This window comes from Panthera pardus, unplaced genomic scaffold, assembly GCF_024362965.1.
Source record: "Panthera pardus isolate Hobbes unplaced genomic scaffold, ASM2436296v1 HiC_scaffold_15, whole genome shotgun sequence".
NCBI classification, from domain to species: domain Eukaryota; kingdom Metazoa; phylum Chordata; class Mammalia; order Carnivora; family Felidae; genus Panthera; species Panthera pardus.
The window spans coordinates 61,686,567-61,713,308 of NW_026526710.1; the positions used below are offsets into that span (position 1 = coordinate 61,686,567).

At 41.0% G+C, this 26,742-nt stretch overlaps 1 protein-coding gene across 1 annotated transcript in view; it reads right to left on the reverse strand.

Moving 5' to 3' along the window:
* Positions 1–741: 741 nt before the first annotated feature.
* Positions 742–26,742, reverse strand: part of SKOR2 (SKI family transcriptional corepressor 2) — a 43,845-nt gene continuing 17,844 nt past the window's right edge. The window contains exons 5-9 of the mRNA XM_053902673.1: positions 26,656–26,721; positions 26,177–26,275; positions 15,447–15,514; positions 6,392–6,457; positions 742–1,464 (exon numbers count right to left, since the gene is read on the reverse strand). Coding sequence (XP_053758648.1) covers positions 6,395–6,457; positions 15,447–15,514; positions 26,177–26,275; positions 26,656–26,721 — 296 coding nt within the window. The 3' untranslated portion in view covers positions 742–1,464; positions 6,392–6,394. The remainder of the gene's footprint in view (positions 1,465–6,391; positions 6,458–15,446; positions 15,515–26,176; positions 26,276–26,655; positions 26,722–26,742) is intronic.

Sequence of the window (26,742 nt, forward strand, 5' to 3'; positions counted from 1 at the left end):
AGGGGTTTGAACTTACGAACTGTGAGATCACGATCTGAGCTGAAATCAAGAGTTGAACGCTTAACCGACTGAGCCACCCGGAGCAACCCCCTTTGGGTTTCCTAATGTGGCAGCAGAAGGTAAGAACATCTGTCTCAAGGGTAAATTGTGAATTTTTTCTGATAGTTCGTGATAACGAAGATGGTGGGGGGAAAGTGTCAAATATCATGGTAATACATTCGAAACCTCTTTTGAAATCTGTCAAGGGATGCCTGCCACTGGTGTGGAACCTCTTCAGTTAGGATGCTCTTTGGCAACTTCACGGTAAGAGGTCTTCCACGGTAGATTTCTGTGTAACCCAGCAAGACCTTAGAAATCCTGGCCCCAAAGGAGTTATGATTTTGGCCCTTCTACCTCATCTGAGAGGCAGAATTTTTGGCATAAAAGGACCTCAGACTTTGATTCAACATCACAGTAAGGAGGAAGGTACGATATCAACTCCATCACCAACACTGTCAAAAGAACTAGCGGGAATACAGAGGCTTCCTTTACCCATACAAAGATCCTAACATGATGGGAAGGACTCCAGTCACTAACAATGGCCAAAGGAGGCTCACCTAGACTTTAATAATCATTTTTGAAGGAATTCCATTTTCAAAAATAAATTTATTCAAATATTTTATGTCAAAATAATACTAAAAAGTATTCATTGCTATTAGTTGCCCCCAATCAAATGTGCACTTAACTACATGAACACAACTATTACTTCATAGTCTTTTTATTATAGACTTTTTTTTTATCCACATGAATGTTAAAGAAACTACAACAGAGTTAAATACCATTTTTGATAACATGATTATATTCTTAATTACACTCAATATTAAACTGTAAAATATTTCCAGAGGAATACAATCTTCATTCATACAGCAGGCAAAGTACCAGAGAGGAAGGGGCCACGTCTAAGTCTGTCCAGTTTGTTGTGAAAAGCAGGTTTGTGCGGCTGATGCCGTCCCAGCTGTCGAAATGTGATCCCCACTCCTAGGACAGGTCTTGTGTTTCCACCAAGAATCACGTCTTCCAGCGTAAAAGACAGTCTTGCAGAGCCACCCTCTCCGAGTGTGCAGCACTGAGTTCACTTGGGACCGTCCACGGATTTCCCACCCCGGTTGGCTAACAGCACTCCCACGCTCTGGGTTCAGTTGGCCTTGAAAAACACAAAGACTCAAACTTTGGTTCCACCAAAAGATGCGACAAGCATTGACTGCTCTGGTTGGCTCCCCCCTCCCCCCCACTAATGAATGGCCGCTACAGTCTATTTTACATGGTTGTCCATGCTGCTTTGAGGTCACTTGTCCTTGGGTTCTCCCGAACCTGATTTTGTATTTGATTCCCAAGCCCTTTCAATTCGCAGTCTTTATGTGGGTCCGAAGTGCTCAGTGACAGGCTGTATCTTACAAGAGAACAAGAGTAAGTGATTCTGTGCACCTGGGATAGAACAAGAAATGCAGAATGACAACTTCAGCCCCATATAGTCAGATAGTTTAAAAACACATCAAGTGACATTTAGTGTATCCTGAAAGAAGACATTTTTGGTACAGTTTGGATGAAATATTGAAATGGGGACCTGAAAGCATCTTCCTTTGTGCATATATTTGCCTGCTCTCTTCGTTTATGCATCTCTGCTGACACTGAGCCAAAGTAGAGCTATTAGTTCAGAGTATGCTGGCTTGCGATGCCTCCTTTACAGGAAAGTCATGTTCGCTAGGTTCTAGAAGCTCCAGTTTGCTTAAGACAGCCTGTGGTGAAAGGGGCAGACAGAATTTCATGCGCCAGTGCCCTGCTTTGGCTTTGGCTGGATTGCCCAAGTTAACATCTGTATTTCTTGTCCTGGGGGGTCAGGGCAACCGTAGAAGCATGGCTGGAGTTTTTGTGACTCAACAGCAACAAAACCATCGGATTGGCTATTAACTGCGCGTTTACGACTGACGATAGAGGATGCGGGTCAGGCCACAGTCTCCCGGTACGAATCACAGGAGAGCAGATGAGTGTGGGGTGGCAGAGCCAGGCAGCCTGGCTCGGATCCTGCCACTTGCTCACAGCAAGACCACAGACAACATACTCAGCTCTCTGCATGTCAGTTTTCTCAGCTGTAGCATATGGTGAGAGCAGTGGACCTTCTCTCAATGGGTTGTTTTGGAGATTAAATAAAAGAATTGACACAAAGCCTTGAGCAGACTAGGAGCACATTGTCAATCTCGATGGAGACTCTTGAAAGAACCTGGTCCTGTAGGTCTGACTACAGAGGAGAGAAATGGATATGCTATTCCCTCCCTTTGCCTTTGATCTATATAAAAGGAAGACACAGAGTGTTCCGTTACAATCCCTCTACGTCATTTTAAGACCTTTTTCTTGTAGTGATTTTTGTAGCAATTATTCCAGAAATGAAGAAAACTAACAATTAGTTACGAGACACAAATCAAAGAGGTAGATGTTGTCAGTATAGGAAAAAAAAATCCTCAAACTCTCCAGAAGGTAGAAGGAAGGAGTAATCTGTGATGAAGAAAACGCAGACATAAGGCAAAAGTAGGCTGGTCATGCCCTTGGGTGTTATATACGGTCTTGAGCATACTTTAATAAAAGCAGCCCCTTTGTGGGAAAGGAGAGAGAGTATGGCAGATGTCTGGTATGCAAGAGTGGTGGTCAACATTTTAGAACTGGCAGAGACTTTGATCAGGTTTGGCCACCTACATTTTATTGATGAGAGTGAGCCTCAAAGAGATTGTATGATATTATCCAAGATAATATGGGGCAGCAGTGTCAGATTTAGAAGCCAGACTCCCTCCAAACAAACCCAATGATCCTTGGGAGACAGAGAAGTGGAATAGAGTCACATGGGCCTGAATTGAGTCCTGGTTCTGCCACGTGCTAGCTGAGTGGTCCCACTGAACCTCGGGGTTCCCATGTATGAATGGGGATGACAATAGGATCTACCTTCTAGAGTTGGAATATTCAAAAGAGATAGATAATGTGGCAAAGAATTTAGCCCAATGTCTGGCATAATCAGTGCTCAACAGATGATAGTTACTATTATTTCTGGCTTGGTCACGAGTTTCTGTATGACTACGAACAAGCCATTTCCCAGGAACCACTTTCCACTTCTGTAGAATGACTGAAAGACCTGGGTGCTTCATCTAGCTACACGGATGACATCTGTATAATGTCAAAAGATGCTCGGAAGAAAAAGAACGTAATGATTAAATTACTGCTGACATCATGGCACTTTTTTGGTGGTGCAGATTTCACAAAGATCACACTGGGTGTCTGGGCAGGACATGGGGCATGGAAACAACCACAGGTAAGAGAGACTATCAGGAATAATTCTGGTGTGAAAAACAGTCCTCGATGCAAGGACAAATGCACATAACATTTTGAAATTTTTTTCAAATCATTTTCGTTGTACTGTGAGCTTACAATGAAACAAATACGCAAAGCAGCCCAACGGCTAGTCTACTAGGGCTTGTTTTAGGAGGTGGTTTGAAGATAAAGAAAGAAAGCAAACTACACTTAACACAGCTGGTCGCTAAACAAATAGAATTCATTGCCCCAAAGGGGACTATGCCTAGGTTGAAGAAAGGTTTAGATAAATCCATGGGTAATGGGTCTTTAAGGAGTTATCAAGGGAAAACGAAGAGTATTCAGTGCACGTGCTTAAATTTTAGGGTTGGTGTTGTTAAGAACAACAATTTGGCTCTTCTAATGGAATTATGCAGTTAGTAACCTGGTCTGGGTGGAACCTTATTGTGACTCAACATGGAATCTCTTACATCCTAAGGTAGGGCAAAAAAGATTTGTAGAGCAGTGATATGTGGCGATACTTGCTCAGCTTATTAAGTGGATTGCCTGTGGTTTTGAAAAGCTTCCTCCTCTTAATAGTCATATTGGAATCCACTGGGTGGCAAGAACACAGCACACTACCTTAAGGGTCACTCTTGCATAAGACATTAAAGCATCAGTCCCTAATTTGGAAACCTGTGGTCACTCAGCAAGGCAGAATTTGTCTCTCTCCCTTGGTGTAATGATTTTTATTTTGTAATCTCTCTTGGGGTAATTCCTTGCAGGCTTGGCATGTTGAGAATCAAATACTGCCTCTAACAATATGGTCGTGATTCTCTGCTTGGCTGATTTAGCTCAGCATTTAAGTAACCACTAATCTTCTGAAAGCACCAGGGTCTACTTAGAGAAATCCCTGTTGTCTGCAAGGATGGAAACAAAATCAGCATGAAGGAAGCATTAGTTACTAAACACAAATCAATCTTTTTTTTTTTTTTCCACCTAGCTGTATGCGATGTCACCATCAGAGGCATGGTTTCTGGGCAGTCTTCATTTTGTAGGTACAAGAGCAGTCGTCATAAGCAAAGGAGATGAGTTGGGGAATAAGAAGGAGTAAAAAGAGTTTATTGAAGTTCCTAAGTGGAGATCAAACTACATTATAATGGATGAATATCATAAATGAGGAGTAAAAGAAGCCAGATACAAAACAATGTTCTGTACAAGGTCCTTTGCTAAAGTTCAAAACCAGGCAAAGCTGATCTTTGTTGGGTGGAGGAATAATTGGACAGGGGTGCAAGGTGGCTCTCTGGGTTCTGGAAGCCTAAGTAGGTTCATCTTGTGAAAATCCATTGAGTTTTGATTTGTTGACTTCATGACTTGATTTTTGAACTTTGATGAATATGTATCATACTTCAATAAAAATGTTATTTAAAAACACCTCCTAATATATTCTCTTTGACTTGAAAGAGAATTTGACATTTTCAAATTATTATACCTATGAGTTTATCAGCATTAATTTGGGTGATTCTTGCCTTGATTGCCTTGGTATTCTGAGTTAAGATTTAGTGAGGTCTGACTGTTGTAAAATTATTCATTTCACACAACTGGTGCAAACCTGTCCGCTCTAATGAGAAGGAAACTGTCCAACGTCAACTTCAGACTTAAGAACACTTGAATATATAGACCAGAGCCAACTCACAGGCCCACTTGGTAGAACTTCATGGATATGGAAACACAATGACTTATTATTTGACTGTCTTTCTTGCAGAAACATCTGCTTACAGAGGACAGGAAGTGCATGCATTAGGGGCAAGTGGGCACTGAATCTAAAGTCAGGAGCCCTGGGATCTCTTCGCAGCTTTGCAACGTGAACATAAAATGTCACATCTCTCTTCTCCGTACCTCAGTTCCTTGTGTGTAAAATGAAGGGAAAGCATATGAATGAGAGACTGTCTTGGAAATAGTTTTGATCTTCTGATGAAATATGAGTGACATAATCATCATTATTTAAGACAAATTCTGAAGATTATCACTAATAAAGATGACAAGACGTGGGATTGTCATTTGTACAAGGACAGAGGAGGCTTGTGATATGCAGAAAAGAGGCATGAAGGGAAGAACAGGAACCACACACCCGCGTTGTACAGAATTCTTTTTGCCAATAGATTCTATTAAGTTGGAAATATTCCAGAGGGAAGTTCCAGAGGGAAGGATGGGGAAGAATGATTCTGATAGGAATGGGTCACACTGATAAATGACCACAATCCTAGTTGGCCATGAGCACTTACAAATGCTCCCTCTGACATCTGAGTTTTTCCCTGATTTAGCAATTCCAGTTGTAGGTCATCCTAATGTATTGTCACAGAAACAGCAAGCCTTAGTTTCGACATCCCTTCAATTCTAACAATTATATATGTCTTCTGCATAAGCAAAAAGTTGCTTTTGAAATGTTTAGGTATGTTCTGAATACAGTCAATGAATTTTTACTGTCTTCCTTAGAAGCCTGGAATATTTGTTTTTCAAATTGTTGCCAGGGATGTGACCTCGAACTTGGCTTCAACTCTAGAGAAACAGTGATTGGTTTAGGGAAGGAATGAATGACTCTTCCTACAGAAGACGTTCTCCAAGGTCTGTGTTGCCTGCAATTGTTCACATCACCGTCTGTCAGTAGCTCACTGAAAGCCAGATTTCGGGAAGGCTTTTACAAGCAAAGGAGAGGCAAAGAAGATGAGACACAGTAAGCATGATTGAGGACACTCCACTTTCCTGCAGAGGGGCAATACTCAGGCTGTTAGGGAGAACTGCAGAGAGCAGAACACCTCAAAACAGAACAAAGATCGCTTCTGCAGACTGAGTACAGACTTTTGTTACTTTTAGGAATTTTCCAAGGAATCTACAAAATGTACATAGCCACTGGCTTAGGAAGTCCCATGCCCGGGCGTAATGAAGTTCATCAGTATATTGGCTGAAATGCAGGATGCAACTTTACTAATCCCTTGGGCTATGTCGAAAACATCAATAAAGAACATAGCTGAGTAATAATTCAGAATTCAGGAAAATCTCTTTCTTCTGGTAAGCTTACCTTTTAGCTTTTGCTGAGATGGGCACCAAGCTTTTCTTTCCTGATCAAGCTTGCTGCATAGGGGATCTGTAAGATAAAAACAGGCAAAGCTGTCCAGATGAGCTCAATTAAAAAAAATTTTTTTTTAAATGTTTATTCTCGAGAAAGAGAAAGAGCATGAGTGGGGGAGGGGCAGAGAGAGAGAGATGGAAACGCAGAATCTGAAGTGGGCTCCGGGCTCCGAGGTGTCAGCACAGAGTCCCATGTGGGGCTCACACTCTCGAACTGTGAGATCATGACCTGAACTGAAGTCGGACGCTGAACCTACTGAGCCAACCATGTGTCTCCAGAGAAACTAAATTCGAAGACAGGTGCATAGTGGAGACCTTTCATCATGCCTAGAAATTTGAATGCCAGTAAATCCCTCCCTAAGGAGAAAAGATCTCCATCCGATCGGCAATAGCATGGAGCTTCTGGGATATAGCAATTCCTAAGGCCTGTTAAAAAGCATATCAAGGACAACCAGTGATCACAGTAGACTCTTGCTAGAGCTAGTCTCTGAGGTCAGTATATGACATTTCACCTTAAGAAGTTTTTTTTTTTTTTAATTTTCATTTAATAATATGGTACTGCTATTTTTTTATTTAGGTATGAAAACTAAGTTATGACGTTATAATGTATGTCCAAAGTAAAGAGACAAGGATGTGATTACAAACTAGTTCAATGCCATCTTTCATTTAATTACAGTGACCGACTATGCTATCATTATAAATCACAAAAATAAGATGAACTAACTAAACACAAATTATTACTCTGGGTAATTTCCCAATAACTACTAAGAAGCATCAGAAATAATTGCACTGAGTGGAAAATACAACCCTTGAGAATACTACCTGGATAAACTTGAAAAGTACTTTTCAGTACTGGGACTTCAAATGAAAGCCTATCCCATTTGATACGTTACTTTTCATTAGAAAATCTGAATGGCTAAAATTGGACTGCATGTCTTATTTAGATTTACCTTTCCATTAACCCCAGTTAAGGTAGTCTATCATTATGTTACTTACCTTCATCATTATAAGACTCAGGACTCTAGAGATTTGCATCTATCATGCATTTAAAGAAATACATATTCAGCTTTCCAGAATATAACATGAAATATGGCTGTGATGTAAAAGCAGTGAGGGAAATAAAACTATTTTCATCCGATTCAGCAATGTTTTTGAATACTGGTACATACGCTCTCCATGTTTCCGGCATATCTGTGTTTTGTTCTCCTGATCCCCCATCCACAAATATAAGCCTTTTCTAGTGGGAAGAGACTATGAATCTGTGAGTGACTAATATGGTCCCAATCATATTGGGACCACTATGCCATAATAACTGGTCAGCTGAATAGCCTTTCTAATGGCAAAAAAGAGAGAGGACTAACATAACCATCTCACTCTTTTGATACACAGGCACAACATGGATGATTCCGATAGCCACATATCTGATCAAGAGCACAGACAGCATGAATGAAGTGCCCTTATGGCCTTCATACTTGAGTACCAACCTCATATTTGAGGACATGAGCTGCGATGAGCCGGATGACGACAAAAGCAGTCACATGGGGACCTACTCTAGTTACCTCTTCTTCTCACTGGACATCATACTACATCTGCTCTCAACAGAGATGCACGTTTCCCATCACAGCGTTTGCTGAGACATGCCAAACACAGGGATTGCCTCTCTCTTTCTGTGCATGATATAACGGGGCCTTGAATGGAATTCTATTAGTTAGGATAACAAGTAGAAATGATGTAAACCTCGGGGCAAGAGGAATTACCTAATACAATGTGCTTGTGTCACGCTCACATTTAGAGACAGTCCTCGACATCAAGACTCCGGTACCACAGTGACTGAGAAAGTGATCCGTCCTGTTCCATCCCAGGCCCTACTGCAAGTTAACATCACCAGCGGCCCACCGCCTCATCAAAGCCGATAAACTACTCATCCTAACCCTAAGAAAACTGTGGGAAGGACACTGCTTTCATATCTAAGTCAGAATGCCTTTTTCCTTCCTTCCTTTTACCCCAGAAACAATGTAGCATTTCATTAAGGTGGGACGCTGAGGGGAAAAAAAAAAGCTTAGGAAAAAAAGGATGTTTCCGTATAAGCACATTTGATTCCCAAATCTACAGACTGGAATTTAAATCCGTTTGAAGAATTACCCACACTCAAACATTGTTGCATTTATGTCGTTAAAACAAAGTGAAATAAAAGCCAAACAAAAACAAAGGCAAAAAGTGCATAAGGTTGTGAGCTGAAAATCATGTATTTTTAATGGTAGGTCCTAAGTCATGAATGACAAAGAATATACTGACATGTGGCCCAACTGTTCGTGGGAATTACCCTATTTCATCAATTCTAAAATGTACTTTTTCCCCCCTCACGTTTTAATGTCTCTGAAATTAGGTGTCTTATAATTGATGGTATCTTGGAATAATAGTTGAAAGTTTCTTTTCTTGTGATACATCAAGTAATGGTGTCTCTTACAACTGACAGTGCTTTGGATTCCAAGAAATGCAATACTTGATTCACAGAGACCTCTGCAAACACTCCCCAATTTGGGAGCTCATGCTCCTGGAGGCTCCATTTGAGCTAATTATTCCATTACGTTTCCTGTTCTGGAAGTTACAAAAACTTTCTTTCCATTTTGACCAGCTTACTACTTTTTTTAATGTTTATTGATTTTTGAGAGACAGAGAGAGAGAGAGGACAAGTAGGGGTGGGACAGAGAGAGAGGGAGTCACAGAATCTGAAGCAGACTCCAGGCCCTGAGCTGTCAGCACAGAGCCTGACTCGGGGCTTGGAACTCGTGAACCGTGAGATCATGACTGAAGTCAGATGCTTAACTAACTGAGCCATCCAGGCGGGCCATCCATTTTGACCAGCTTAGAAATCACCAAGATTTGCATGGAAAAAAAAAAAAATCTCTCAAAGCTATATAATAAGTTCTAAATTAGTCACCTAGTTGGCACGAGTCTATCAAAAGTCTGGGGTCTTACCAAAAAAGATAACTTCCTAGTTTGTGCCGAGAAAGAATTAGCCTGAGCTCAGACATTCAGGTGGGTTAACATGTCAAAAGGAGAACGAGGAGAAGGCCACATAACCAAGGAACAAGTGATTGCCTGGTCAGGATGCATGGCAATCGATCAGTAATGGGGAAAGGACGCACTGTAGTCAAAGTCTGGTCTGCTGCTGGAGAATGTTAAGGCAGCATCCAGTCCTCTGACTTGCAGGGACCTCCTTTTCTTGCATATTTAGCCACAAAACCAAAATCCTCTAGTGGCCTAGGGATCTTTTCCTAAGAATATAGTGCCAAACAGTAACTGTACTACCTACCTTTAAAAAAAAAATACATAGGACATATTTTTAAAAACTCTCTGGGTTGAAACGTTAGAAGTCTGGACAAGTTCCCATCCTAATGAATCCTGGACAACCTCCAAGGAAAGACTGTATCACTGAAGAGCTGTGCCCTTGCCAAGGAGGGAGGGCCCCTCCAGCAGCAGTCAAGACCTCGCTCCTTTCCCTGCAAGGAAGCTCTGTGCTCCCAGCAACAGGAAGTTGTAAACTGCTTTTTTACAAGTCCACAGTGAACGAAACATTAGTACTAAATCTATCGATTGAGCATTATTTTAATTGAGGCTTTTAATGAAGAACTTTGAGACCAAGTTTCCCCTGCTGTGTGTGAGTGCAGCATTCTGGATAAAACAGCAGAGGGCACTTCGAGACTAGCACATTTTCTCCATCTACGCGCCTCTTGGTAGCAATCTAGCAAGTCCAAAGGATGTGAATCTGGATCTAGCCGTTTATCACAGGCTCTCTTCTGCAGCTGCACAAGGTCCTTCGAGAACTCTGACTAAAGAAGAGTATGTCTTCAACAAACTTACAGTCGTAGTAACTTCTATACAGATGCACTGGCTTGAAAGAAAATTGTTGCCAAAGTATCAATGAAAAAAAAAGTTATCAAGGCATCATAATGTGTAAATTATATTATACTCCAGTCCTTGAAAAACCTTAATCAAAAGGTGATACACTGAGTAAAACACCTTCAGCTTCTTTTTTTAATTTTTAAAAATTGAGATATAATTGATATACAACATTGTCTTAGCTTTTTCATCTTCTTCTTAACTGTACAGCACGATGGGTTTTGTTTTCAAAATTGAACCAACTTTTCCTTGAGTCACAATCCATTTGTGAATGAGATTTTTTTTCCTTTGTGCTATAATACAAACTAAGATTTTCACGAGCTTGTTAAGTTTTAGAACTTTTGTATTTGGTTCATAGTGAGAAGAATCTATTTCTTTGCTTGTACAACTAACTCTGGCTTAGTAAGGAAAACACTTTAAACATTTGAAAACCCAGGGCAGGGGTGGAAGACTTTACTACAAACTGTGTGAAGTACTTATAGACTCTAATTTTAAGCAATCAAAAAAAAAATTTAGCGTGTTGCCCATGTATAAATGTTAAACAAACTGTGTAGGCTTTAAATCTCACATTGAGATAAACACACGTTCATTTATACGTGTACAAAGAGAGTCAATTATTTGACTCCATAGTCATTACACCTTTGCATTTAACAAACTGAAAAAGGAAGCAATGGTGCAGAAATTGCAGTCAGCAGAGAATCTAAAAATGCAGGAGCCAAAGAAATTCATAAGTTTTCTTTCTACAGCAATGATACCCAAGATGCTTTCGATAAAATCTTTTGAATAAGAACACTGCGTAACAGCATAGAATAAATGCACTGTGGGTCTATGGGAATTGTTACAAAATATGATGGTTTTAATATATTTGAATTCTCCATGATTGCAGGATAGGATGGGTTTTTATGTCATCTAAAGGAAAAAAAAAAGCCTATTCTGCAGGCAAATGACTATTCTGTCATATATGCTCAGTAAGCTTTAAATATAAAATAGTTTAATGTAAAATAATAATTTTGAGTGAAATGCTCTATTCTCAGGAAGCAAAGCATGTAACCATATTTACTGATGAATTAGATCATTCAACTAAAACTACTGAGAAAGTCAATAATTATGATATCTAGCAACTTCTTGAAAATCTTTAGATCGAAGTCTCTCAGGACATTACCCCCCCACGTACTTTAGCAAATAAAACAAGCTGAATAAGGGATTTGATAAATTTCTGTTCGGGTGAACTGGAGTCTGCTGCCTCAATTCCAAAGCAGATGGTATAATGTGAACCCAGGTCCTTCTTGCACAAAAATATATCTAGGCATCAGTACTTGAATAGTCCCACTATTAGAGGTACTGCTTTGAGAAGAGGCATGCTATGAAATTTATTACTCATACTGGCAGAGCATTTGATAACTTGCACGGGCATTTCATGTTTATTAGGCACCTGTGCCTTACTTACTATATTCCTATCAGGGCACAGGTTAGAGCTTCCGAATCCCTTTGGCTGAGGAGCTGACACTTAATGGACTATATGGGAGTAGTATTGAATCGAAGTTTGCAGACCTGCCAGCCTGTGTCTGTTAGTCACAAGGACAGTGCAGTAATAGGGGAACACCTCATAATTCACCACTGTGGCTTTCCTTAGTCGTTTTAGTGGTAGTTTCTTAGCACAAAAGACAGTTTGAGGAAATCAGGAATGAGCCAGGGAAATTTGGAAAAGAATGAAGAGGACCACTCTATGGGAGTATCAGAGTTGAGTCAGGGGTCACCCCTGGGTGGTGATTCATTCAGCAAATGTTTATGATAGCCATCGGATGATAGGTACTGGAGGCTGCATGAAGACCCTCCCCATATTAAGGCAGGGGACCCAAGAGAAGAAGTGGGAGGGACAAATCACGTCTATTTCACCTGTTTCATGTTGTCAGCCTGGATGTGGTTTTGTGGATTTCAGAAATTATATGGTACCTACAGGGCTGGGGGGAAAAATGTCTAGCTTCTCCCAAGGAATTTAATTTGTGACCAGGAATAATTTACTATCTAGAGAAATCTGAATTAATAACACTTGTCTACATAAATGAATATATGATGATAAAATATTTTGCAATATAGTGTAATAAAAACGCTTAGTAATACCAATTTATCCCTTCCATGAACCAAATATCTCAAAAGACACGAGACATTTTTTCTGCTATCAATACTGTTTACTACATGGACGCAGTATCATTTCCTCTTTTACTAAGGAAACCTAATGTCAAAGAAAATTAAGACATTCAAGCTATATAACTGACCTTAAATAGGGGCACTGAAATAAATACCTACTCCCTCTTCTAAAGCCTATATTGCTATATGCAACTACTCTAAAATCACAAATTTTTGGTTGTATGCATGGCAGTTTTTGTTTTAAGAGTCGGAAAGTGATATGTAGAATCAGTAAGGCCTGAAAATTTTATATCCTTCTGTCTCCAATTATTTATTTAAATTCTTCCTTTATATAGGGGTGCCTGGCTGGTTTGGTTGGTCGAGTGTGAGATTCTTGATCTTGGGGTTGGGAGTTCGAGTCCCACGTTGGGTATAGAGATTACTTAAAAACAAAATATTAAAAAAATTCTTCCTTTGGACAAAGAAAACAATTAGAATAGTCACAGCAAGTAATCAATAGCTCTTATTATCTAGGTATCAAAAGCTAAGAACAGTAGATACATTTTTTTTTAACCCTTTGGGGGCTTAGTAATCAATCAATTGAGAAAAAGCCTTCTGCACTCCCCCCCTCCCATGACTTTAAGTGCAAACAAACCAAACACAAACAAAAACAAAAACCAGAAGAAAAGTCCTGTTTAAGAGGCATCTTACATTGAGGTGACTTTCAGAACAGAGAAATGTTAACCGGCCATTGAGGTCAATGAAGACCAGTGGGAATGGTCTATAAGTACAAACAGCACTTTTAACAAAGCCCCAGAATGGAGGCACTACAAGGTGGCTTTAAAAATGACTCCGAGGGGCACCTGGGTGGCTCAGTGGGTTGAATGTCTGACTTGGGCTCAGGTCATGATCTTATAGTTCTTGAGTTCGAGCCCTGCATCAAGCTCTGTGCTGACAGTCTGTTTCAGATTCTGTCTCCCTCTCTCTCTGCCCCTCCCCTGCTCGTGCTCCATCTCTCTCTCTCTCTCAAAAATAAGTAAACATTAAACAAATTAAAAGTAAATAAATAAAAAATAAAAAACGACTCCAAGCAATCTCCATTAACACAAGCATGATTTCTCTGATGCAGAAGGAAAATGTTAATACTTATCTTCCTTGAGTTATCCTGACAGAGAGCTAGATACCTGGCTGTCTAGACAAGACAGGTGGATATATGTAGATACATGCTTAATAAAATACAGGTAACAGGGACCAGCTCGGAAATGTCCAGCAACCAGGGCACCTGGGTGGGTCAGTCGGTTAAGCATCCGACTTCGGCTCAGGTTGTGATCTCGCGGTCCGTGAGTTCGAGCCCTGCATCGGGCTCTGTGCTGACAGCTCAGAGCCTGGAGCCTGTTTCAGATTCTGTGTCTCCCTCTCTCTGACCCTCCCCCATTCATGCTCTGTCCCTCTCTGTCTCAAACATAAATAAACATTAAAAAAAATTAAAAAAAAAAAAAAAAAGGAAACGTCCAGCAACCCCAATTATAATAGTCATGCTGGGAATACCACTAAGGATCAGTGTATGTCTCCATCCAGGTGATTAAAAAATATCTTACAAATATGGAGCAGAAATTATCGTCCCCACTGTACTCAGGAAAATGAGAGAGTATGAGAGACTGTTTTAAAAGCCCTAATGATTAATACCAGATCTGTCTGCGTGGGGATGAAGGGTGGTGAATTCAGAATGAAAAAAACCCAAAAAACCCCACTACGTTTATTCACCAGGCACCTTCCTGCTTCCCTGTTTCCACATAAATACAACTGAGTGTCCACTTTTTGGTATGATTAGGAGAGGGTGAATAACACACTTCATTTGGAAATAATCATTTCTTTGAATCACCCTTCAAGTGACTTTATTTTTTTTTGTTATTTTTTTCTTTTTTCTTTTAATATTAAATTTGTTGTCAAATTGGTTTCCATACAACACCCAGTGCTCATCCCAACAGGTGCCCTCCTCAATGCCCATCCCCACCCTCTCCTCCCTCCCACTCCCCCATCAACCTTCAGTTTATTCTCAGTTTCTAAGAGTCTCTTATGGTTTGGCTCCCTCCCTCTCTAACTTTTTTTTTCCTTCCCCTCCCCCATGGTCTTCTGTTAAGTTTCTCAGGATCCACATAAGAGTGAAAACATACGGTATCTGTCTTTCTCTGTATTACTTATTTCACTTAGCATAACACTCTTCAGTTCCATCCACGAAAACCTCTCTGACCTCAGCCGCAGCAATTTCTTACTTGACACATCTCCAAAGGCAAGGGAATTAAAAGCAAAAATGAACTATTGGGACCTCATGAAGATGAAAAGCTTCTACAAGCTTCTACAAGCAAAGCAAACAATTAACAAAACTAAAAGGCAACCAATGGAATGGGAAAAGATAGTTGCAAATGACATATCAGACAAAGGGCTAGTATCCAAAATCTATAAAGAACTCACCAAACTCCACACCCGAAAAACAAATAATCCAGTGAAGAAATGGGCAGAAAACATGAATAGACACTTCCCTTCAAGTGACTTTAATTGATTAAGTGTATTTATACCAAGTTCTCTTGGCAGCAAAGGGTGTGGCTTAGGTCTGGGTAAGGGAAGGAGAGGAAGAGAGAAGACAGGAGCTTCTCGGGCATCCCAGTGCCCCGTGCTCACAAGTTTGCACAGTGGGAGGCGGTGCAGGTACCTCTGGTTCACCCACAGAGACAATTTACACATCTGTCTATTAACACATGGTAGGTAGTTACATCTCGAGGAAACGAACTGACACATCTGTTTATCCTGTGTCTAAGTAAATCTTTTGTTAATTAGCATCTAAACCAGCTGAGAAGTAAGTGGTAAGTGGACCAAAGGGTTTCACGGCAAAAAAACGTGAATAGTTTCTTACACGCTGGGTGGTCTGCAAACAAACCCATCAAGTCAGGTTGATTTTTAAGTAGAAATCATCTTACGATTTGTAATTGCTGCACCATTTCTTCTCGGTAGGCTAGTTCCCTTTTCATCTGATCCTGGAAATTATCTGGTAGGAGAGAGAAATAGAGAAAGATATCAATCAAAGTTGCAAAATCTTATTTTAGTAATTTTAGGAACAATGCTCCTGATGGTGCCAGAGAAGCCCCTCTCCCTTTTCAGTATTTTTAGAAAGTATTGTGTGTGTGTTGTTTTTTTTTTAAAGTATATCACATGGTTTTTTGAAGGGATGTTTTTAAGGCTCTCTAATGAGAACAGAGAAAATTTTGAGGGGGTAGGGTCTCTATCTCATAGTTCACAGTATCCCATGGCCCATCTAGGTGATCCCTCGCATATAATAGAATGTCTGTGCGGTCATGTTCTCCAGCTTTGTGCACTTGAGCCAGTCACAGGTTATCGACAGCTTCCACTGTCTACAGAAGGCTAGTGTGAGTGAGTGGGTGAACCTCAGATCTAGGTGGGTCACAGGAAAGGCAGACCCTTGTCTGCTAAGACAAAGGCCCGTGAGCCACGCCTGCCTCACCTCAATCCCAAGCGAGTGATAAACATACTCTGACTCTGCCAACCTGCAAACTCTCTCACCCTGCATCAGCCTTATTTGTCCTCCGTGGGCCGGGAGCAGTTCTACAGACCTTGCCTGCATCTGAGAAAGGGATCAGGGAGGAGCTTTCAGAGATACCGTTATGCAAAGTATCTTTGCCAGTCTTCATATTGATCATTTTTATTGGGAAAGGACTTTCCAACATGTATCATGTTGCAACGTCTCCATGTGATCTTTTCATTTATTAAAAAAATTTTTTTTAAATTTTTTAATGTTTATTTTTGAGAGAGACACACACAGAGCAGGAGCAGGGGAGGGGCAGAGAGAGAGGGAGACACAGAATCCGAAGCAGGCCCTGGGCTCCGCACTGACCGCTCAGAGCCCAACGCGGGGCTGAACCCACGATCCGCAAGACATTGCCCTGAGCCGAAGTCAGATGCTCAACTGACTGCGCCACCCAGGCGCCCCTCCATGTGATCCTTTTAAAAGCGTGGGCCCAGCTAACTTTAGCATTTTCTGCCTTCAATGAGAACGTCACACGATTTCCTATTGAATCTGTTGTGGATAGTCAGGGTAACAGTTTGGGGAAACCAGAAACTTTGTCACATCTTTTCCTCTGCTCTTCCCTTCACCTCTGCAGCCACTGGTGTGTGAGTCCTTTACGGTCTGATGTCATCCTCGCTTCCCTTTGCCATTGTCACCTCCCCAACACAGACACCTCTTCCCTGGGTAGCTTCCCAACTGACCACTTGGCCTCCGGTCCCCCCCCTCTGCAAATCCCCTTTCCTTCTGCTGAAAACTCTATGATGGCTTCCCAATGCTTACAAGATGATGAATCTTTTACCTCTTGTGAGGTTCTGGGGACTTGGAAATTAAAAACACCATCCTTTTAATTTTTTTGACTTCTACTTTTCTTTTTAAAAAAAAAATTTTTTTTTAACGTTTATTTACTTTTGAGACAGAGAGAGACACAGCATGAACGGGGGAGGGGCAGAGAGAGACGGAAACACAGAACCAGAAGCAGGCTCCAGGCTCCAAGCCATCAGCCCAGAGCCCGATGAGGGGCTCAAACTCGCAGACTGCGAGATCGTGACCTGAGCCGAAGTCGGACGCTTAACCGACTGAGCCACCCAGGCGCCCCTTGACTTCTACTTTTCTATATTATTTGAATTCCTTCCCTATCCCATGCATGTTTTTAAAATTAGTTAATTAATTCATCAATTAATACTTGGGGTTTTCTTTAGAGCAGTTTTAGGTTCACCACAAAATCAAGGGGAAGGTACAGAGACTTCCCATTTACCCACTGCCCCCACACCTGCATATCCTCCCTCATTATCAACAGCCCTCACCAGAGAGGGACATTTGTTACAATGGATGGACCCACACTGACACATCATCATCATCCAAAGTCCGTAGTTTGTCTTAGGGTTCACTTTTGGTATTGTACCTTTTATGGCTCTGGACAAATATATAATGACATATATCTACCAGCATAATATCAGAGAAAATACAGAATATTTTCACTGTCCTAAAGTCCTCTGTGCTCTCCCGATTCATCCCTCTCCTCCACCCTACCCCTGGCAACCACTGACCTTTTATTGTCTCCACAGTTTTGCCTTTTATATTTTTTAAAAAGACTCTTTCCCTACTCTCAATTTAATGTGAAAGGTATTGTAATAGGGGCAAGTTTGTGGCACAATGCAAGGGGCAAGGGAGAAGCCCTTATCCTCTTGGGGAGTAAAGGCGGAGGAAATGCTTGAGCAGAGATGTAAAGAACAGTATTTTATAGAAAGCCAAGGGAAGAGGAGTGGGGAATAGCAGGTGGCTTAGTTGGTTGCAGCACAGAGGGTAGAGGAAACCCCTGCACCCCATCACCCACCAAACCTGACCGGGGTACCTCCCTGGGATCCCAGAAGATGATAAGGACAACTCAGAGTGGAATGGTTATACTTAGTCCTTACTTAACTCATGCTCATTGCTCTGGGAGGGTACCCTTAATACAATTCTTTAAGATAAAATGAAAAAAGGGGCACCTGGGTGGCTCAGTCAGTTAAGCATCCAACTTCGGCTCAGGTCATGATCTCACAGTTTGTGGGTTCAAGCCTTGCATCAGGCTCTGTGCTGACGGCTCAGAGCTCAGAGCCTGCTTCGGATTCTGTGTCTCCCTCTCTCTCTCTGCCCCTCTCCCACTTGTGTTCTGTCTGTCTGTCTCTCTCTCTCAAAAACAAATAAACATTAAAAAAAAGATAAAATGAAAAAAAAAAGCCATTAAAGTATCAGAAAAAATGGTGAATATTTTTATAAAACTTGGGTGGGGAAGGGTATCAAAGATAGAAAAACTGAAAAAGGAAAAGATTGATAGATTTGATTAGACAAACATTTAAAACTTCAGTATGACGATAAACTACAAAAAAATTGAACCCTCAAAACATAGAAGATCATAGTCAACATCCAAAGCTAATTGACACAAATAAAAGAATATGTGTGATGTGGCAAAGAATATTTTAGTATATAAAGGGTTCATGGAGATCAATAAGAATACTGAGAAGAGAATATGATGGGCATTCACAAAACCTACAAATGGAAAGCAGACATGAAAAATGTTCACCATCCCGAGCAATGAAAGAAAACAGTATGAGCTACTATTTTTTTCATTTAAGTTAGCAGAGATTGAAAGAAAAGGTGTTCCTTTTAGTACAGCCTTTCTGGAGAGCAAATAGACATTACGTATCAAGAGCCTGAAAAAGTGCATATTCTTTAACACAGGAAGCCTTTCAAGAGTTTATCCTGAGGGAATCGCCATAGATGTGGGTACGGATTTAGCTACGGCGAAACCCATCACCTAAAGCTTTGATAACTTTAACGTCCAACATGGAGTACATTTATAAACTCAAAATGTATTAAAGACCTAAATGTGAGGTCCAAAACCATAAGGACAAGAACACAGGCAGTAGTTTCTTCGACATCAGTCATAGCAACATTTTTCTAGATATGTCTCCTCAGGCAAGGGAAACTAAAGCAAAAATAAACTACTCGGACGACATCAAAATAAAAAGCTTTTGTACAGTGAAGGAAATCATCCACAAAACAAAAAGGCCACATGCTGGATGGGAAAAATATTTGCAAATGACATGTCCGATAAGGGGTTAATATCCAAAACACATAAAGAACTTCTATAACTCCATAACAAAAGAAACGAATCTGATGAAAAATGGGCAGAGAATCTAAAGAGACCTTTCGGTTGTCCATCCAGATGGCCAACAAACACATGAAAAGATGCTCAGTATCACCCATCGTGAGGGAAATGCATATCAAAACCACCATGAGATGTGGTTACACCTCACTCCGGTCAGAATGGCTAGCATCAAAAACACGAGGAACAACAAGTGTTGGCGAGGACGTGGAGAAAAAGGAACCCTTGTGCACTGCTGATGGAAACGCAAATTGGCACGGCCACGGTGGAAAACAGCGTGGAGGTTCCTCCAAAAATTAAAAACAGAAATACCATAGGATCCAATAATTCCACGACTGGGTATGTACCCAAAGGAAACAAAAACACAAATTCAAAGAGACACGTACCTCCATGTTTACTGCGGCGTTATTTATAATAGCCAATGTATGAAAGCAAACTAAGACGAATCCATAAAGAAGATGTGCTGTATATACACAAAATGGAATGTTACGCAGCCATAAAAAAATGATGAGCGTTTGTTTTTTTTTTTTACTTTTTAATTTAATTTTTTTTGTCACTCGCGACAACACGGATAGACCTCGGGGGTGTTATGCTAAGTGAACAAAATCAGACGACGAAAGACAAATGCCACATGATTCCACTCATATGCGGAATCTGAAAAACAAAACAAATGAATGGACAAACAAACAAAAAGCAGAATCAGACCCGTGAGTGCAGAGAACGAACTGAAGGTGGCAGGAAGGGAAGGGGTGGGGGATGGGCAAAATGGGTGAAGGAGAGTAGGAGGCACAGGCTTCCACTCATGGAATGAATAAGTCACGGGGACAAAGGTACAGCATGGGGAATATCGTCAACGATACTGTAATGGCATCATGCGGTGACTGGTGGTAGCTATGCTTGTGGTAAGCATAGCATGACGTACAGAGATGTTGAATCACGAGTGTACATCTGAAATGAATGTAACTTTGTGTATCAACTATACTCAAACAAGCAAAGGTTTAAAAAAAAAAGTACATTTACTTGTAGTAATGGAAAGAGGCTCATGTTACGTGAAAAACGGGAGGGTAAAAGATGGAGTGCTGAATATTTCATTTTGTTTAAAAAAAAAAAGGATTGGGGCGCCTGGGTAGCTCAGTCGGTTAAGTGTCTGACTTCAGCTCAGGTCATGGTCTCGCGGTCCGTGAGTTCGAGGCCCGCGTCGGGCTCTGTGCTGACCGCTCAGAGCCTGGAGCCTGTTTCAGATTCTGTGTCTCCATCTCTCTCTGACCCTCCCCCATTCATGCTCTGTCTCAAAAATAAATAAACGTTTAAAAAAAATTAAAAAACAAAAAAAAGGATTCAATATGCATTAAAAACTGAAACTCCAAAATGTTAACATTGGTTATCTCCAGGTGACAAGACTACAAGCGATTTTTCTTTCCTTCTCTTTGAGTTTCCGTTATGTTTAAGGTTTTCTACAACAAGCCATGTGTGTGGCTTTGGGGATATAAAAATTGCTAATCGGCAAATGGGAAAAAAAAAAACCCTAAAATTTCTTCTGTGTTCTAAAGGGTGATGAAGGCACAATTTAAGGAGAGAGAGAGAAGAAATCATTAAGTTGATTTCTCTAATGAGACGCACTTAAAACCCAACTATTTCTGGAAAATGATAGTAGAAAAGGAGGTAGCAGAGGAAAGCACTGAGGACAACGTGCGTGCAGCCAACGCAGCAGCGAAGGCTGTGCTTTGCAAATGTGGACAGTCTGAAAAGCCAGTGTTTTACAAACAGCCTACCTTCCTCAGACCGGAAATAAGAAAACCCATATGGAATATCTGGTCTACCCAGGAGATTGCCACTCATGAACCAATAGGTTTGGGGGCTTATTTTGTTTGCATCATGTTCATTTTGCTATCACTACTTAAAAAAATTTTTTTTAAGTGTTTATTTATTTTTGAGAGAGAGAGACAGAGCATGAGCAGGGGAGGGGCAGAGAGAGAGGGAGACACAGAATCTGAAGCAGGCTCCAAGCTGTCAGCACAGAGCCCGGCGTGGGGCTTAAATCTCACAAACCGTGAGACTGTGACCTGAGCCAAGTCCTACGCTTAACCGGCCGAGCCACCCAGGTGCCCATTGTTAGCACTACTTTTAACAGCTATCAGGCCTTTCCTTCTGTATCATGTTCCAGAATTCCCCCATCGCTCCCTCTCTGGAGGATGCTACAGAAAGAGAGAGGAAACCACTCAACACAGAATGACTGCAGTAACAGCCAGGGGTGAAAGTTGGGATCGCCGTATTCAAGTAGATGAAATGTAGTTTAAAAAAAAATTTTTTTTTAACGTTTATTTATTTTTGAGAGTGGGAGAGAGAGAGCGAGAGAGAGCGAGAGCGAGCATGGGCAGGAGAGGGGCAGAGAGAGAGGGAGACAGAATCTGAAGCAGGCTCCAGGCTCCTAGCTGTCAGCACAGAGCACGACTCGGGACTCAAACCCACGAACCGTGAGATCATGACCTAAGCCAAAGTCAGATGCTTAACCTACTGAGCCACCCAGGTGCCCCTCTAGTTTGTTTTTAATAAAAGTAACCTTAAAGTAACATGGAAGAGTAGTTCTTTATAAAAATCTAAAATGATGACGTAGTCAAAATCTACTACTGAAATATTTCATGAAGCCCCAGTCACTGGGCCTTCCCTGTCATAACTCACTGGCCTTTCCATCAGTTCTCTTAAGTGCCATGAATTTGTCACATGCAAATCCAAGGACTCAACTTATGAGCCCTCACTAATCTCCTTTATACAACAGTTTTCAGTTTCCCAATCTCATCCTTCATTGTCAGTTTTAATCTCTTTGAATATAACACCAAACTGTGTATCAGTCGTTTACTGAGAGTATATCGTGTGCCCACAATATGTCAGGTGCTGCGCGGCCAGCAACAGAACATTTTCCTGAACCTATTGACAATGCCATGGGGTAGAAGGTGGCAGCAGGTGTGAAACAATCAAAAAGAAATCAACAAAAACACCCATAGGGCTAGAAATAAACATAGTAGGATGTCAGCAAAGAGTGCCTACTGTAAGACTATGAAGGCTTCCTGGAGGTGGTGCCTTGAAGTGAGTCCTAAATGATTAGGAATGTTTAGGCGAGGGGAGGCATTCCAGACTAGAGAAACATAGTCCGCAGAGGTTGAAAGCAAGAGGGCAGAGTGATCTGTAGGGTAACTGGAGCTCAGCAAGGAGGAGAGTGGGGGTGAGACTGGAGAGGCTTGGTGGGCCAATTACGGAGCGTTTTAAGGGTCAGTCAGGAGTTAAATTAGATACAACATGATCAACAGTAGGGAATCACTATAGCTTCTTGGGTGGAAGATTTGGAGCCAGAGGCACAATTTGGGCAAGACTGGGCTAATGGCAGCGACCAGAAAGGGCTGGAGAGAGGAAGGGAGGAGACGCCCCAGGGCACCCTGCTGCGGGGGCACAGAGGGAGAGAGGTGTGAGGGCCCTTGTCCATCAGTTGCCTCATCCAGCAACTTTTTAGCTGGTCCTCAGTTCAGGCCTGGGCTCCTCCTCCTCCTCATTCCCTCCTCCTCCTGATCTTTACCTTTATCCTCTCCAAGCCCTGGATCCATTCCCGTGGTCCTTGTTAGCCCTCAGAACCACAACAAGAAGGCTAAGAGAAACTCAGCAATTTGGACCGATGCATATGTGTTCAGCTGGTTGTGACAGCCCTTCACACTGGTCCTCTCATTTACTCCTTGCATCCTCCTACAAGACAGGAATTACCTAGCCCATTTGACAGTTTCCAAGGTCCTACAACCAGGAAGTGGCCGAGCCCCACAGTGAACTCATGCCTGACAGCTTAGCCTAGGTCTGCAGTGTTCTAAGTGAACCAGGCTTTAAGTGTCACGACTGAGGGTCCACTTCCTAGGAAAAGGGTCTGCGAAATTCTGGCTGGGATTCCTCTCTGCTTCCTCCTGATGTGGCTTCACAGAGTTCCATTTTCCCCTTTCCATCTCAGCAAATCTAAATCTGCCTGCCAGCCTCATGGCCTCTCACATTTAGTTAACGAGCACATAATGTGCATTTGCTATTTTCATCCGTGTGAAATTAACTGCCTCTTTGCGGTATGTCTAAACCACGCATCATTCACACTTGGGCACATGCATGCCACTTCCTTGGTCAGTGGAGTATGCTGCAGACAAAAAACAGGAAAAAAGTTTTGTTGTTGTTTAATTGAAGTGTTTCATACGTGTGGCAATTACAAAGGATTGACTTTAATTCAAAAGGATGAATGACAGATCTGAATGAAAATGGGCCAGTTATACTATAACATTCTAACCTTTTTTTTTTAATGTTCATTTATTTTTGAGAGAGAGTGGGGAGGGGGTAGAGAGAGGGGGGACAGAGGATCCAAAGCAGGCACTGTGTTGACAATAGCAGGCCGGATGTCAGGGTCAAACTCACAAACCATGAGATCACCACCTGAGCCGAAGTCGAACACTTAACCAACTGGGCCACCTAGGCACCCTTTCTAACTTCTTTTTAGCAGAAACATGTGCATATTGTATGGGAGATCAGTTAAGAAGGAAAATGTATCAATTATTATCGATTACTCAATTCCCTAAAATGATTAATTAACTTTTATTAAGGAGATTAATTAGGGAGTTAGGTAGGTACTTTATAGGGAGTTAGGTGGGTACTTTAGGGGTTCAATGAAACTTTGACCCACCCTGCTGGATCTAAATTTAAGATTTCAGAGATATGTTTTCAACGTTTCTCTTTTTTTCAAAGCTATAATGTCACGATGATCCCAACACACTGTCAAAAGCTATGGGCCAGTTTGCTAGTATACAGAGAGGGAGACAAACCGTAAGAGACTTCTGAATACAGAGAACAAACTGAAGGTTGTTGTTGGGGTGTTGGGTAGGGGGATGGGCATTAAGGAGGGCCCTTGAAACCCCGTGGCACTGTTGGTGGGAATGCAAACTGGTACAGCCACTCTGGAAGACAGTATGGAGGTTCCTCAAAAAATTAAAAATAGATCTACCCTATGACCCAGGAATAGCACTGCTAGGAATTTATCCAAGGGATACAGGAGTGCTGATGCAGAGGGGCACTTGTACCCCAATGTTTATAGCGGCACTTTCAACAATAGCCAAATTATGGAAAGAGCCTAAATGTCCATCAACTGATGAATGGATAAAGAAATTGTGGTTTATATACACAATGGAATACTACGTGGCAATGAGAAAGAATGAAATCTGGCCTTTTGTAGCAACGTGGGTGGAACTGGAGAGAGAGTGTTATGCTAAGTGAAATAAGTCACACAGAGAAAGGCAGATACCATATGGTTTCACTCTTATGTGGATCCTGAGAAACTTAACAGAAGACCATGGGGGAGGGGAAGGAAAAAAAAATGGTTAGAGAGGGAGGGAGACAAACCATAAAAGACTCTTAAAAACCGAGAATAACTGAGGGTTGATGGGGAGTGGGAGGGAGGGGGGTGGGTGATGGGTATTGAACAGGGCATCTTTTGGGATGAGCACTGGGTGTTGTACGGAAACCAATTGGACAATAAATTTCATATTAAAAAAAAAAAAGGAGGGCCCTTGATGGGATGAGCACTGGGTGTTATATGTAAGTGATGAATCACTAAATTCTACTCCTGAAATCATTATTACACTATGTTAACTAAACATGGATTTAAATAATAATTTTTAAAAAGCTATCTGCCATTCTCGTCCCTTCCGTCTTACTTGAGGCCTCAGCAAACATTCCTGAAATTGAAAACACTAAAGCGCCTGAGCTCCTCCCCTCTGGGTACCGAGAGATCACAAACTTGACACGCCCTATTTCTCCTCCTGGTTAGAGCTCTCTTCCATCACACATCTTCCTTGTTTGTATCCCTGCTAGAGGTGTGGGGCAACCCAGTCTGACGTGTGTAGGAACCCAGTACTCTGCAAAGCTGCTACCCGAGAAGGCACGTCTTTTAGTTGTGCTGACGATTACATTTGAGAAACCCTGGGGAATGCAGACCTTCATGCTCGTATTATTAAAATTGTCACAAGGACCGAAAAAGCTTCTCCCGGAGGCTGGTCTGTGGCCCTAGCACAGGAATTGCCAACGTTGAGTTTTGTGCTTACCAGGTTAATAACAAGGGGCAAGCCGACATTTTAAAAAAGAGTCCCAGAAATAACTAATCGTAAATTTACAGAATTCAAAATACAAACTTAACACACTATTTTCTTTCCCACTTTTCTTTCTCTGGAGAGAGGAATATGACTAAATGAAACTCTAAAATGCTTGAAACAACACCGCTGTGATGTATTTGTCCGAACGTAACCCAGGCCAAGGCTGGTGAGTTTTAGAAATCTGGACACCTAGCATTAAGTCTTTCTGAAATTCTAGGCCTCTGGGAACAGAACTGATAGTTTTTATGCTACATTATCTGCCACCAAATTTGGAATAGAATTTTAACATTAAATGTGGATGGAGAACCCAAAACTACTAAAATTATACTAATCTGAATCAATAAAATAAATATGTGTACGTTGAATTGTTAAATCGTAAATCTTCATATTTATATATATTTCAAGCACCAGAAAGCACTCCAGCTCTGAAAATAAAAATTCTTTTGTTTTTCCTACCTTGGAGAATAAAAATACCTGGTATCTTTTGTTCTAAGATATATAACCTAAAATATCAAAGTATTTAAATACGTCTACGTATTTAATGATATATTTGCATATATATTTTAAAACATACATAACACATACAGATACACACTTATCGATACAATAAACACCAAAGGATTCTCGTAAGAAATTTTATCTGCGAGCTGATTCAAAGCATAAATAACAGGCTACAATTTCCAAATATTTGGACAGAGGCCACAGGAAGAGCCTGTGGCACTTTATATAAGCATGTCAGACTCAGAAGCCTATTTTTAAGCATAATAATAGAAACATCATCAACTATCATAATGTAATAAAATAAAAGCGATTTCTTACTGAATACTGGGAAAGACGTATTTCCTTTTAACACTTGGAATTCTTGTTCTAGTCGTCTCCGTAAATCTATTTGTTCAAATAAAACCTTCTGAAGTTCTTCTAATAAAGAAAAACAGAAGAGTCATTTTACTAATCTTTACAAATAACTCTCCAGAGAACTGTTACACATGGCAATTTATTATTAGAAGACAAAATATTTTACCAGTTTAAAAAGTGTTGCATAGACATAGGATAGATTTTGTGCAGAAATCCATGAATATAAATCAATGTAATATATTATTTTAAAGTATTATATTACAGTGTCATGTATTGATTGATATGTATGCATTAATCTCAATTATATCCACCCAATGGTCCATATATTATTCATATGTTGCTTGTCAAGCTTAAAATATGGTGTAGAACAAAAATATCCTCCTATTATCTCCATGGTCTTTTGAAGCTAAGAGAAGTTCTACAGAATTAAAACTTTTCTTTACCTTTCCCCATATTTTCGACATCCTTTTTGAGTGAATGAGGTGAATTTGTTTCTTGTGTGTGTTCACCTTTAAAAAGAGGAGAACAAA